General features: G+C 40.9%; 2 protein-coding genes and 1 long non-coding RNA gene across 23 annotated transcripts; 1 reads left to right on the top strand and 2 right to left on the bottom strand.

Moving 5' to 3' along the window:
• Nucleotides 1-158: 158 nt before the first annotated feature.
• On the top strand, nt 159-4001 carry LOC112272714 (uncharacterized). 20 transcript variants are annotated; one of them, XR_016498439.1, is made up of 5 exons: nt 182-579; nt 1925-2023; nt 2174-2258; nt 2481-2582; nt 2684-4001. It is a non-coding gene; the product is annotated as an uncharacterized LOC112272714 (long non-coding RNA). The 20 variants fall into 20 exon arrangements; XR_016498438.1 differs by having other exon boundaries at nt 2671-4001; XR_016498440.1 differs by having other exon boundaries at nt 202-579; nt 2174-2582; nt 3096-3160; nt 3466-4001.
• Nucleotides 4002-6996: 2995 nt separating this feature from the next.
• LOC112295958 (phosphoglycolate phosphatase 1A, chloroplastic) lies at nt 6997-11297 on the bottom strand. 2 transcript variants are annotated; one of them, XM_024548003.3, is made up of 12 exons: nt 10653-11297; nt 10421-10501; nt 10028-10095; nt 9553-9645; nt 9366-9437; nt 8892-8963; nt 8624-8683; nt 8392-8444; nt 8139-8236; nt 7860-7959; nt 7631-7734; nt 6997-7513 (listed from the first exon to the last, which is right to left on the bottom strand). In XM_024548003.3, the coding sequence occupies exons 1-12, from the start codon at nt 10669-10671 to the stop codon at nt 7386-7388; spliced, it is 948 nt and encodes a 315-aa protein (XP_024403771.1). In that variant the 5' UTR covers nt 10672-11297; the 3' UTR covers nt 6997-7385. The 2 variants fall into 2 exon arrangements, with proteins under 2 accessions (XP_024403771.1, XP_024403770.1); XM_024548002.3 differs by having other exon boundaries at nt 10421-10527; nt 10653-10870.
• A 532-nt stretch (nt 11298-11829) lies between these two features.
• Nucleotides 11830-13415, bottom strand: LOC112295957 (polyubiquitin). Its single transcript, XM_024548001.3, has one exon. The coding sequence runs from the start codon at nt 13283-13285 to the stop codon at nt 11912-11914; it is 1374 nt and encodes a 457-aa protein (XP_024403769.1). The 5' UTR covers nt 13286-13415; the 3' UTR covers nt 11830-11911.
• Between the last annotated feature and the right edge of the window lie 528 nt (nt 13416-13943).

The raw sequence follows: 13943 nt of genomic DNA, 5'->3' as shown, positions 1-13943 counted from the left end.
GGGGGGGGAATGTCGACACAGGATGCTCCGGGTAATGCGAGGCCCTCGCTCTTTGTAGGCCGAGAAGACAGAGGCCCTCCAGCGTACTGTATAAGGAAGTAAATAAGTTACTTTATGGTAGCCGGACTTCGTAGCTCCGTCCTTTCGCAGTGAAAAAAAAACCACGGGGGTAACGGTCGCAGGCGCCATAACCGTGTTTTACTGCAGATCCCGCCGTCCTTTGTTACTCCGCAATGAAACTTTTGTCAGTTCGGTGGTGCGTACTTAGCTACGCAACCCAAAATGGAATGCTAATGTGTCTGCTGGATTTTTTGGGTCCATAAGGCTGGGGGGAGGGGGGTGGGGTTTACTCGGTCAAGTCGGGATCGGAATGTGCTTGCCCGCATTTGTTTGGGAAGACCACATTCGTAAATGAAGGGTTTCTTGGTATCGTTGGCATTGCCCCACGTTGCTACTACCTAGCAGAGAGGAAAGAATTTCGAACAACGTGGACAACTCTCATGCAACCCACAATTTTGTCGGGTGGTTTCTCAGAAATTAAGGTCATTAAGAACAAAATTACAGAGAACGAACATTCAGGTATGTAAACCCAGCATACAAACGCGTGTTCCTTCTTTTCATCATCTCGACTAATGGTGATCCGAGGTGGTTCCGGTGAAGCTCCGTTGCGCGGATGTCCATGCAGAGTGGTGAGCTCGTGGTATCACGTGGGTCAGCTCACCTTACGTCCTGAGGAAGCTGGGAATGCAGCCATGACACTGCGGCAGCACACTCATGGGGCGCTTCACCAACCCGCAGCATTGAGTTGGACGCAAGGCGAGTAGCGTCCTCATTTTTTCATCGTAGTTGAGAGGATTCTGTCGGAAGAATTCCCTGCGTCAGGCACGAGTACGCTCCAGTCGCGTTCTTGCGCGTCAAGTTAGTTCATTCTCTTCGTCTCTTCTGACCCACGTAACGAATTGGCATTCAAGCGTTGTATCGTTTCGCAATGTATGGGAATAATTTGGGTTTTTGAAACTGGAACAAGATTGATAATTGGATGATTCGAAGCATATCAGGCAAGTGGAGTGCGGCTTTTGGTAACAAGTTATATTTTGGGGCTCGCCAAGATCCAAACCCTGCTTCAATGAGTGAAGAAAATCGTATTTCTGTATTAATTAACAACGATTAGTTTCAAACGATCGCAATCGTTCTCAATGACGATGGAAAGTCATGACATCGTGCGAATCAAACCTCGTGACTTTTGAGGGGAAGGCTTAGCATTCAGCAGTAATTTGAAATTAGATGCAATGGGAAACTTGAGCACTTAAGATTATACAACGGAGAGAAAGGTCGAGAGTGAAAAGTGCTCGGATAGTGTTACAAGAGCAGGGAGGTACGTTCTAAGGAGGTTCATGGCTGGCAATCACTCCCAGGCCTGCCATGGCTTCTGCCCAACTCGGCGACCATAACGACGAAGGTGGCAGATAGGGTTAAGACGTTGGCTCTAGAAAGAGGCACAATGTCCCTGGTACTCTTGTTTCCGCGTGATTTGAGATGATTTTGCTTCGCCCTACCATTGGAATCAACAAGCTCCGCATTCCGGATTTCTTCGTGCCATTTCTATAAGCGCATGGAGTCACTGATGTTGTTAGCCATTTGCTCAGCCGATGCCTACGTGTTCGTCGTTAGCAGCTACTATTTTTTCTGAAGATGATGATGCTATTTGATAGCCACTCAGCACATGTGAAGTGCAGACTCCTAATATTTTTTTCCAACTTTAATCCTGTTTTATCTTAAACTCCTAGACTTGGACGCATATATTTACATTGCAGATAAAGGTTTTCAATTTTGATTAGAAAGCAATTTGTTCCTCTCAACACATGGTGAAATAGTTGATTAGTTACAAGTAGAGGCTGTTAAAGTGCACACACGGCTGCTGTAGGTGTGCGCTCCGTTTTATGCGCAGAAGTTGCCATGAACAATCACTTCTTGCTGCGAGGAGAGCGGCCAGCATTTGCTATTGGGAATTATCGGGTGGTAGGTATGTGTGGTTACCTGACACACCTCATTCAGAATATGTAGACAGGCATTCAATGCTCCACAATTATGCTGCAAAATCAGTTGGTGATTCTTGTTGTATCATCTCGCTACATAGCAAATCATCACGTGAATCCTTAATATCTGTTCGCAGAATGGCCCCAGGTAAGGTTGTTGGTGGAACGGAAGGAAAGTAGCCAGCTTGAACGAGAATGCTGGTGACTGCCATGTCGGATTAGGTTCCGAAGACAATCTCGTTACCTGCAGATATTTTTTGTCATTGATCATAGAAACATGAACTTGTTGAGCTTAGTTTCTAGAAATTTGTTGAGCTGAGAGATCAATGTGTCTCTTGCAGTAATTACTTTTCTGCCGTTAAATTCTCTTTCTTATCTGGTTGTCCTTGCTGAGAGAATCTGTAAATTCTTGGATCGATTCAGTTCGTAGATTTCTTGTGGCAGCCGTGTACATTTGGGAAGAAAGAGCGGTTTGCGTATCATTGTCAATTATGGAAGCGGAACCACAGCCATCGGGCTGGGTGTTGACATTGCTGCTCGCAGAGGGTGCGTGGCATCACTCCCTCGTCTGAACTAGCTAATTTCGTTATGTGGTTTATCTTATGAATTGACTGAATGATCAAATTACTTTCAGTTTTACTCAGCAGGCTTTCTTGGCTAGTGGTAAGAGTGATGCTTGCAGACACTCAAGTCCGTTTCAGACTTAAAAACCGGACTAAATTGTAAGCTTTCTACTTGGATTTAACTCCAATTTTAACCTCTTGTGTCGGTTGAAATGTTGTCCATTCCATGGTCTGAAACGGACTTTAAGTTATCGAGAAGCAGTTTGCTAGGATTATGTCTGAATGTACTCAGGAATTCCATGCACGTAATCGGGAGGTGTACTTGTGGTTTGGCTCGCATAATGCAGATGGAGACAGTTGTGTCAGTTTGTTTGCCGCCTTCCAAAAAAATTATGTTGTGTAGTGCAAGTGCAAGTGCAAGCGTATAGATGGATTTTCATAGAATGGCCGTCCCTCTTGCAAGAAATTGACACATTTCTGTTTCACTGGATAGCAGTCGACCGAAGCTGTCATCATTAGTGAAAAATCTTCACCAATAACACTAATCTCCTAAATCATCAGGTACCAGCCACAAATGTACATGCATTGCTCAAACAGTGGTGGTAGCTGATCGGATTCGGCATCCTGGAACTATTAACTGTAATTGAGTAATCAGATACGGTGTTAACATACCCACTTGTGTCGCTTTATGAGAAAGTTAACCTCGAATATTTATTTTCCCGATGCCTTTCAAGGCAGTGATGTGAACATCACTTTTGAGTTCTCTATCTTCCTCTCTCTCCCTCTCCATATGGGTACTCCAGACACTTGCATCGTGTTTGATTCTAGCCACACGTCATCCCTACTCACGAGTTGTTGTGTGGAAGTTTTGTGTGAGATGTTGCAGTCTCTACAGCGAGCATCGAACTGCACCCTTGTGGATCACTTTCTGATGCGGTAAATGGTCTCAATCTTTCGCACACTACATGCTTTTTGAATGACGGATCAAGGATAAGTCAGCGAGGGCCTCTGTACAGATACCTGGCGTTCAAGACGTGCTGGAGTTTGAATGCCTTCATTGCTGCTTGCCACAACACAGCAATATTCTGTAGTTCTATTTTAGCACTGATTCTGCAAGTGTTGGCCTCCTGGAACCTTGTCTAGACGATGATGTCCTTGTATTTTCTTCCTGGTGGTAGTGATGTAGTAGCGGCAACCACTCGCTACAGGAAACTGTAGATACAGGGATTCCATTTTATTTTTATTTTTATTGTTTATTGTTTATGATCTGCATTTCCATTATGGCCAGCTCTTGACTTGAGAATCTTAAATTTTTTAGAATCTTTTTTTCGCTAAGATGTTAGTACCCTGATTTTTGAAGTGTTCAAGAACACCTATAATTTAATAAGATCAATGTATAAAACTGTGATTATTGTGTATTATGAGAATTATGGGCGTACAGAAAAAAATGGCGTCAGTAATAGTAACAATAGAAAACGTCTGGAAGTCTTCGTGGGAGTCAGTTCATCTCCAGATTTTGATGCCAGAAAATGTCTTTTGAGTCTTCGTGTGACGGTTTAAATGTACGACTTACTGTAAAATCTTTGAATATCAAGAGTATTATGCCCCATTACAGCAATTATTTACTTTTTTTAATTATTTCCAAAGTTAAAATTATTGTTCATGGAAATGTGTGTATTACATATCGATATTAGATCAAATAAAACGAAATTAGTAAAGACGTCATACTACATTTCCAGATACAATGCTACATTTTTTTAGGTATATGTGAAGTTTGTAATTGGTTTGATAAGTGCATTAATTATTCATTGCAATTGTAAAATTGCATATCATAATTCTAAGTCATGCCAAATAAATAAATAAATAAAATAAATTTATGGATCTTAATTTATAGATTTTTTCAAAATAAAAAGAGGAAAACCTTTGTTATAACTTTTAAAAGTAATGTATCACTCAATTGCCATAAGTCTAAATTGAAATGAGTAAAGTAAAGACACAGATATTTATTCAACTCACATGTGTGTATATACATACACATACATTTATAAATATATATATATATATATATATATATATTACAACTAAAATTTTGAATTTCAACAGTTTGGAGTTGATGTGTTTGGTAATAAATATGAATCAATACCACTTAATAGTAAAAAAAAACAAAGGAAATAAGCAAAAAGGAGTAATTCATCAAACATTTATAAAACTTCATAACAAATGATTGTCATTCCTTGGATAAGATTCCCATCTCAAGACTACTAATTATGCAACCACATCCACATTAATCAAGTACCGTTTATCATTAAGCATGTATATGAACATGAAAATGTTGATAGCTAACAATGGCGGCTTAGATTTGGCGGTGTTTATGGGGGACCCTCTTTTAATTCCATGCTTTAAATTTATTGTTCGTGAGAGTCATTTAGATCCTCAGACAGACAGACAGACAGGCGAACGAACAGATAAATGGATGAAGGAAATAATGGATGAGTGAAATGTCAGCGTGCTCTTTGCCAAGCAAACGGGGTTCGATGAGCCAGTGCCACGTGGCAATCGATCTCATTTGCAATTGCACCGTGCCCTTGCATGGATATACGCTATTACCGAGACGTGGACTAACATGTGGCGCCCGTGTGCTTCTTCCGGCTCTGAGGGGTCGTTGCCAGGTCAGCGTGGATGAATGGATGAATATTACTATCTGTTTCGCTTTTGGGTCATCCACCTCTCAATGGGATTAATTAATACAGATCCAGGTTATGGTAGATTAAATTTTATTAAAACTGACTTCTGTTACATGACTTTGTAAACAAATTATTATTAAATGATCTTTAAAATAAGAGAATAAAAAAGAAGTTTGAGTTTCGTTTGAAACTTAATAAATTAGAATGCTCAAAATGAGTTTCAAGATTTATTTTTGAAAAATAGAACTTGATACTGAGTTGCTGAATTGTGTGTTCAGGACTTACTTATTTTTAATATTGTGTTATTTTTTTTTTATAGGAAGAATTTCACATCAAGTTTTTTTTACACAAAAAATTACAAAAAACTTTTAGTGTTTTGAATTGTTGTTCAATGCATTAGAACATATTCTTTATGTTGTTTATTTTATTTTCTTTAATTTATAAATTAAATAAATATTATGATGTGGATCATTACATGAAAATAAGCCAAGAGTTAAAAAGAAGATTATAAAAAAGAAGTCAATGAAGTCAATCATTTATTTTTGCATCTACACACTTTGCTTGAAAAACTAATGATTTATTGCATAGTTTACGAGGAAAAAATCCAATTTCTTTTTTCTTCCATTTTATTTTAAAGACATTTCCATCTTATTAAAAATATATACATGAAAATAAATAAAAATTGAAGGTTTATTTTTTATTTACAAAAAATTGTCAAAACATACAGTCTCTAAGTACATGCACATATGTAACTATAAAGTAATATTATTTTTAAATTTTTTTTTATCTCCAATTCTATTTCAGTTATAATCCGTAGGAGATTAACTTGAAGTTATGTTACTGGGATATTTCTAACTACATATACATATATATATACATTCAATATTATCTTATTCTCTGGTTTTTATTTTTATCTTCAAGTAGTTACATAGTCCTTAAGGAGTTGATTGATCACATCAAATGCTATGATGGAAATGCTATATAATATCTCCTCTCTTATCTATGATGTCGTCCCCAATTTCAACTGACTTCAAAAAGTAGCAGTGCTTGCAATTTAAAATATAAAAAAAAGATAGCCAATAATCATAACTATGTCTTGTACTTGGTTGGCATGGATGTCCATATTTTTCAACTTAGACTTCTCTTTCTTGTATCACCAGTTACATAGACATGATTGTTTTGACCCTTGAAAATCCTCAAATACCAGTGTTTCTAGAACTGAAGAATTATATATATATATATATATATATATGTATCTATATTTGAGTGTCTACAATGGCGTAGAGTATCCTAAAAGCTTTCTTTCTTGCTCTGCTTTGCTTTTTCAAAGGAACAAAGATTTGCAGTTGTGTGTAAATTAAGACTTTTAGAGGCAGTGCCAATGGACAATGAGCCCCATAATGCAGAGTGGACCTGTGGAAAGGAAGATGCCACATGTGCTCATTTGTAGTGGGAAAAGGGCCGAGGTGGACTATGGCTTCATGATGGACTCATCTGTCACCCTCACTTACCCACTCCACATTATGTTGTCATTCTATTTATACTAAAAATTGTTGAAAACATTCCTTAAAAAAAGAAAAAAATAACTTTCCATTCAATATACATTCTCCTGCACTAGTCTTGACAATTGGCAGAAGATCAGCAAGTGGGTGGACTCACCTGGATCCTCAGGGAGTACGCTGAGCAATACGTATGCTATGACTGAGAAACAGATTTGTAAGCTCTCCAGAAGTACCATCAGCAGTTGTAATCATTGAGCAGTTTTGAGTAACATCAACGACGAGTCAAGCAAGAGAATCCCCTCTCAGCTCACGAAAAGCTGAATTAAAACGTTGTGCTACATAAGCTACTGGTTAATTGAGAGACGAGCTGAAGAATGGTAGAAACATCTATATGCACATCGAACTTAATAAAAGTTTCGATGTGGAAAGAATGAGACTTGAAAATAATATAACCCACATGAGTCCTGGTCTCGATTGCCTGAACCCACAGGTAGTACCAGGAGGTACAAAAGCTCCGGCTCCCTATGGTGTAGTCGTCACAAAATGATGCATAAAATTTTCTAGCAATTTTGGTAAGATTAGCTGGTGTCTTGCGGCACGCTACAAGAGACTGGAGTGCAGTCCATTGGCCAAGTCCTTAGCAGCCAGAAGCTCTGAGATTGTAGGTGTGTAGTAGTGAGGCTGGATTTTGTTATCAGCACTCTGCAACGTCTCCAGCGTGGTCACACCTGCAAAGTTTCAGCTTATTAGCTTCTTGCACATAACAATATATTTGTAAGCAGTGCACCCAAATAAAGACCGACAAGCATTCCTCATAATTTAGTGGTTAATTCATTAGTAATTGCCTGAAAGAACCAAGAGAGTTGCGCAACCCTCATTTTGGCCAAATAGGATGTCGGTGTCTAGACGGTCCCCCACCATACATATCTGCGATGTCTTGATGTTGAATCTGCCACATCGCCAACAATCTAATCAAAATTGTTTCATCCACGAGTGGGTAGATATTCTAAGAAATCCGATGACGCGTGTTTAAATGGAGAGAGAATAGTCATAGGTTTAAGATGGATGATGTACTTCGATGTAACATGGTCCATCATGAATGTCGAGGGCTTGCCGACCACAAGAGGCTCCCTCTGCGTTGAGCCTTTGATAGCACCAACCATGCACCCACCCCCTGTATATACCACCACCCCTTCAAGGGTAAGGATTCGCTCTTGCCCATTTGGATCCTCATAATCTAACTGTTGCCAAGTTATAACTCTAGTAAACGTCAAACCAACATATCCGTCGACTCAGGAATACAATATCTTCATAAAATCGAGCTTGAGCAATCGAGATCAAGAAAGAAAATACCTGCCCATTCTTGACATTCTGTAAAATGGGCGACGGAGTCGCAATTCGTGGCAATGAACATGCACCCAGGGTTTTCACGAATGCAGAGAGTAGCATACCTGACCAATCGTGACACTATGAACTGAGCAGCGTGATTTGAATCAGCATTCATCATCCAATGTATGTCCCCCTTATCACTGTGCATGAAAGCGAAAATAATATTGCTTCGGATAGTTGCTCATGAAAACAAGTAGTGAGGTATTAGAAGGCTTACTGAAGCTTGTAGTAGTTGATGTAACGATCAAAACCTACCACCACAGCTGCCACCTTTACACAGAGCAAGTTTTTTCTGTCAGACTCGGTCAAGTCTATGGTGAAGAGAAAACAGGAAACAAAGAGGGAAAATAATACTAATGATCATAATAATAACAAATTAAAAATATTCTTTCAAAACACAATATTGGTATGGCATGGAGCAATCGTAACATAGACAGGTGTAGACATACATCAGGATCGTGCTGCATAAGCTGACCAGGAGAGAGGTCGATTCTTTTATCTCCATCTTCCTTCAAAAGTACAAAGATGTAAGCAAAATTACCAAGCGATTTTGGAATACTACATAATTATGCACCAATTAACTATTTGAAATGGAATAGAATGACTACCTCTTCTTCAGATCGCCGAAAGCAATGACAATCCATAGGTGATCATACGAAAACAGAAATCTCAGCAAACACTTTACATCAAGATTAAGTAGATAGTATAGAAACATACGGGGCCTCCGAGGTAGTTTATACCAGCTTGTTTGAGTTCCAACTGGATTCCAGATTCACCAACTACGTATACCTATCTCATACTCCATATAACGTTCAAAAGTTTAGTAATATGACAGAACCGTTTGAATGTTAAAATAACAAATAAACGTACAAGGTCATAAATTTAACAATCGTATATCCTACATGAAGTATAAGGACCAATTCAGTGAGCTGCCTTGTTGGTGTCAAACCCTTCAGGCCTTCCTCTCTATTGTTTGGAAAGGAACATAACCTACTCTCTGGATTTGTAGACGATCCAAACATAAGAACATGAAAATCGAGTATTGATATAATACTCTTATGTCAGAAGTTCGTGTTGTAGAGTTAAATGCTCGAGCATCAGATTCTAGCAGCTTCGTATACATGTCTTGCAGGAAAAGTTTAGCTACAATAACATCAACAAAAACTTCAATAACAATGCTTACAACCCTACCTTCTTGTGCGAAGGAAAATTGATCGACATCAAGTACGCTGCTGCAGCAAACGACGATGAAAAGATCTCTTCCTGCACCCACCAGCATTAGAACCATGAGAATGATGAAGAATTAACAAGTGCTGCTACTGAACAGATGAACAGCCTAAGTAATCTTCAGGTAATTCATGGGAACCAGAAGCTTCACCTCAGTGACATCAAGGCCCAGCATCTCAAACTTTTTCCCATATTGCTTTCTCGACTTGGTGGAGTTGTTAGTCACAAATATCAGCCGCTTGCCCTGCATTCTCAGGATAGCAACAAATATAAACACCTTCAACACGGCCCCTTAAACCATAAATTCTTAACTTGGACCATAAAGGTTGAACACGGCCCCTTAAACCCTAAATTCTTAACCCGGACCATAAAGGTTGAACACGGCCCCTTAAACCCTAAATTCTTAACCTGGACCATAAAGGTTGAACACGGCCCCTTAAACCCTAAATTCTTAACCTGGACCATAAAGGTTGAACACGGCCCCTTAAACCCTAAATTCTTAACCTGGACCATAAAGGTTGAATGATCTAGGTGCAAGTCCAAGTGGCCTTAGATGATCCCACTTCGGCAGCACCATTTAATTGTAACGATAAGGGATCAAGAAGTTGTTCACTTTCAAAACTAACCTTAGATCGAAGCATCTCAACTGTCTCAGGCACTCCATCGATCAGCACATCCCCTCTCCATATAACACCTGCACACAATTTTTAAAGAATCCAATTGGGTTTCATCTTCAGCTACTTGTGTCAGAAGGAACAATGCCGACTGGATTAAACGACTGATCTGATCATGGCTTCATCAGCCTCTAATTCTTGTGAGGCAATTCTCTTTGGCCGCGAATACTCTTTTAATGTGATAAGTAACTAGGACATTATACATATATATAACTGAAGCAAATCAAGCGTCACATTAGCAGTAGGGATTCTAGACCGCTTCGAACGACAAAAACAGTAAGTCACAAGACTCCAAAACCTCCGCCGTAAACCCTAATAAAACGAATTCAGGGGAGAACATCATACCATCACAATCGAAGAGGAACGTCTCCACGCTATCGATTAACTTGGCAGGGTTTGTTAAGAGAGAGGCCGAGGCAGTTGCCTCTGTACAAAGTGATTCAAAATCATGACTGCAATAATCCGAAAAATTGACGTAAAATTGACAAAGCGCCCATTAAGTAACAGCTGATCCGAATTTATGGTCGAAACACGCAAAGATATCCACGATTCATGATGCAGGGTTTTGTCTTCTTACCAGAGCGAAATTGGGCCATGCATCAAACTGTGAATTCACCGTGCAACCGTTTAATCGGTCACAGCAAAAGCTCCGTTTTATAATGCCCCGCAGTGAAAGTCTAGCATTAAACGAAACTACAGGGGATGAGCAGGGACTATTTAGAAGTATGGCAGATGGTGCGAAATGATCCTGCCCAATTTGCCGAATCGGCTCCACCAAATGCGGTTTCCATGTATAAGCTCTAACGGTGTAGGAAGTGTGTTTCAGGAAAGTGGAATCGGATTGTCGAAATGAGCAGAAAAATCTCATTTGTTCAGACCGTTTCTTTCTTCAAGGGAACAGTGAATTCAACACTAACGTCAATTGTATTGTAGACCTGCAATTTACCAACTCCTTTATCAGGAATGGTTCGATACATCCAGCATCGATGTCAGGTTATAGCCTATCAATTTCAAGCTTCAAACAGCTGAAACTGCTGCAAGTAAAACCAACCAATGGATTCATATGCAAAGAACTCCAAACTTGGGGAAGACGATCTCCACAACTGATAAAACTTCTGCGAATGAAACAGGAGACACTTATGAAACAGTTGAAAATAAGGGCTCAGACATGTTGGGCCTGGTCTTTCCAGTCCAAAGTAGTGTCCTCCGGAACTATAATTCCTAATGCGGGAAGAATGAATTAGAACATTACACAATCTATGATGATGTGTGGATATTGTATTACATTTCCGACATGGAACATGTTTTTTACATCCTTCTTTTACGAGTGATTCTGTAAAACACAATCGATAACTGGTATGATTTGGTATGCTAACCTGTCAATGCGCTGGGGTTTGTGGGAAGGGGTATAAACGTTCCCCGTTTCCACACAAATTTCCACTTTTACGTCGGTTACCAGGCACGCCAGAAACACATTCCCAGAAGCGAATTAGGAGAACGGATAGGAGTATTAGAGCGATTGAACAATGTTATGCGAAACTGCGGCTTTGTAAAATCTCCTTTAGGTGTATTTAACAAGGATATATTCGAGGACAGATTCACTCCGATGTCAAATGGGCATTCTCGAGAAAACACCCTCAATGACATTATTGCGAAAAACCCACCAGAATTTCGTCAAAAACCAAAAACCATTCAGTCCATTATCAAAATTTAAAAGTATCGTCACACAAATCACAAGCGACCAGTACGAACAATTTACAGACGTAGCCAAGGCTTTATTTAAATTTCATATACGGCACAAAATAGGAGGTACATTCTGTTCAATAATTAGTCATTCTACAGACCACCCCGGAGCCGCAGCACCAAGTGAAGGGTGGATTCCTTTTGGATGTTGTAGTCAGCCAATGTACGACCATCCTCCAATTGCTTCCCAGCGAAGATGAGACGCTGCTGGTCCGGTGGGATTCCCTCCTTGTCCTGAATCTTCGTCTTTACATTGTCAATTGTATCCGAGCTCTCGACCTCGAGGGTAATTGTCTTCCCCGTCAAGGTCTTCACGAAGATCTGCATGCCTCCCCTCAACCTAAGCACTAAGTGTAAAGTGGACTCCTTCTGAATGTTGTAGTCAGCAAGAGTCCTCCCGTCTTCCAATTGCTTTCCTGCAAAAATCAACCTCTGCTGGTCAGGTGGGATGCCCTCCTTGTCCTGAATCTTCGTCTTTACATTGTCAATTGTGTCCGAGCTCTCAACTTCGAGGGTAATCGTCTTTCCCGTCAAGGTCTTCACAAAAATCTGCATACCACCTCTCAAGCGCAGAACCAGATGCAAGGTTGACTCCTTCTGGATGTTGTAGTCAGCAAGGGTGCGCCCGTCTTCCAATTGCTTTCCTGCAAAAATCAACCTCTGCTGGTCGGGCGGGATGCCCTCCTTATCCTGGATCTTTGTCTTCACATTATCAATTGTGTCCGAGCTCTCTACCTCGAGAGTAATCGTCTTCCCTGTCAAGGTCTTCACAAAAATCTGCATTCCTCCCCGCAACCTAAGCACCAAGTGCAAGGTAGACTCTTTTTGGATGTTGTAGTCGGCAAGGGTGCGCCCATCCTCCAACTGCTTCCCAGCAAAAATCAGCCTCTGCTGGTCGGGTGGGATGCCCTCCTTGTCCTGAATCTTTGTCTTCACGTTGTCAATTGTGTCTGAGCTCTCGACCTCGAGGGTAATCGTCTTTCCCGTCAGGGTCTTCACGAAGATCTGCATGCCTCCCCGCAACCTAAGCACCAAGTGCAAAGTGGACTCCTTCTGTATGTTGTAGTCAGCAAGGGTGCGCCCGTCTTCCAACTGCTTACCTGCAAAGATCAATCTCTGCTGGTCGGGTGGGATGCCCTCCTTGTCCTGAATCTTCGTCTTCACGTTATCAATTGTGTCTGAGCTCTCGACCTCGAGGGTAATCGTCTTTCCCGTCAGGGTCTTCACGAAGATCTGCATGCCTCCCCGCAACCTAAGCACCAAGTGCAAGGTGGACTCCTTCTGTATGTTGTAATCCGCCAGCGTTCTACCGTCCTCCAATTGCTTGCCCGCAAAGATCAACCTCTGCTGGTCAGGAGGAATCCCCTCCTTATCCTGGATCTTCGTCTTCACGTTATCGATTGTATCGGAGCTCTCCACCTCGAGGGTGATGGTCTTCCCAGTCAAGGTCTTTACAAAGATCTGCATCTTGAACTAAAAGATAACTGAAAGCAGTAATTGAGGAGATATGTAAGAGAAAAACCCAAGCTCCCTCTCACGCTAGCTTCTTCACAGCAACACGAACCTCTCCTACTCACTTCCACAATCAAGAGGTAGAAAGTAACAAATTCGAGGGACGGTGAGAGACCCTTGAGGTTTATATGATGATGAGCATGAACGAGGTCAGGATGAAGCACAACGGACAAAAGAGATGGTATAAAGGATGCTCAGGTCGATAAAAATATCATTCGTCGCCTCGTCCAACGAAGGGGGCAACAATGAGGACACTTCGGCGAGGATGAATAGCGAGAGAAAGAAGACGACTAGGTCTCGTTGAGCGGTTTCAGGCAATTTCGTGGAGATCCTCGAAAGCGTGAAACGTAAGCATGGAATCTGAAACTTCTCGAATCGCAACTTGCAATCAATCGGCACCATGTAAAATCGCAGATGCTCCGATACGAAATCCTCCAGTCGCCGGTGATGAAAGACGTTCCGATATTTCCAGGTGGCGGTTGATTGCCAAGCCAGATATTTACTCTAGAGCCTTCCATTACGGCAACTGCGCTTGTCACGGCCGGTTACTTCCAGCTGAACAGCTTGTGGATTCGGAGAAAACCCTAGCATGTTCCACTAGCTTCGACACTGA

This window comes from Physcomitrium patens, chromosome 19 (genome assembly GCF_059467195.1).
Source record: "Physcomitrium patens ecotype Gransden chromosome 19, ASM5946719v1, whole genome shotgun sequence".
Lineage (NCBI taxonomy): Eukaryota > Viridiplantae > Streptophyta > Bryopsida > Funariales > Funariaceae > Physcomitrium > Physcomitrium patens.
This window is presented reverse-complemented; position numbering and strand designations above follow the sequence as displayed.

Bases quoted from the DNA above. Each gene is read 5' to 3' on its own strand.
- LOC112295957 (XM_024548001.3), bottom strand. From the start codon at position 13,285: ATGCAGATCTTTGTAAAGACCTTGACTGGGAAGACCATCACCCTCGAG.
- LOC112295958 (XM_024548002.3), bottom strand. From the start codon at position 10,675: ATGCATGGCCCAATTTCGCTCTG. The intron at 10,528-10,652 runs GTAAGAAGACAA...GGATTATTGCAG, and splicing joins CATGGCCCAATTTCGCTCTG to TCATGATTTTGAATCACTTT. The intron at 8,964-9,365 runs GTAGGGTTGTAA...AGTATGAGATAG, and splicing joins ATTTTCCTTCGCACAAGAAG to GTATACGTAGTTGGTGAATC.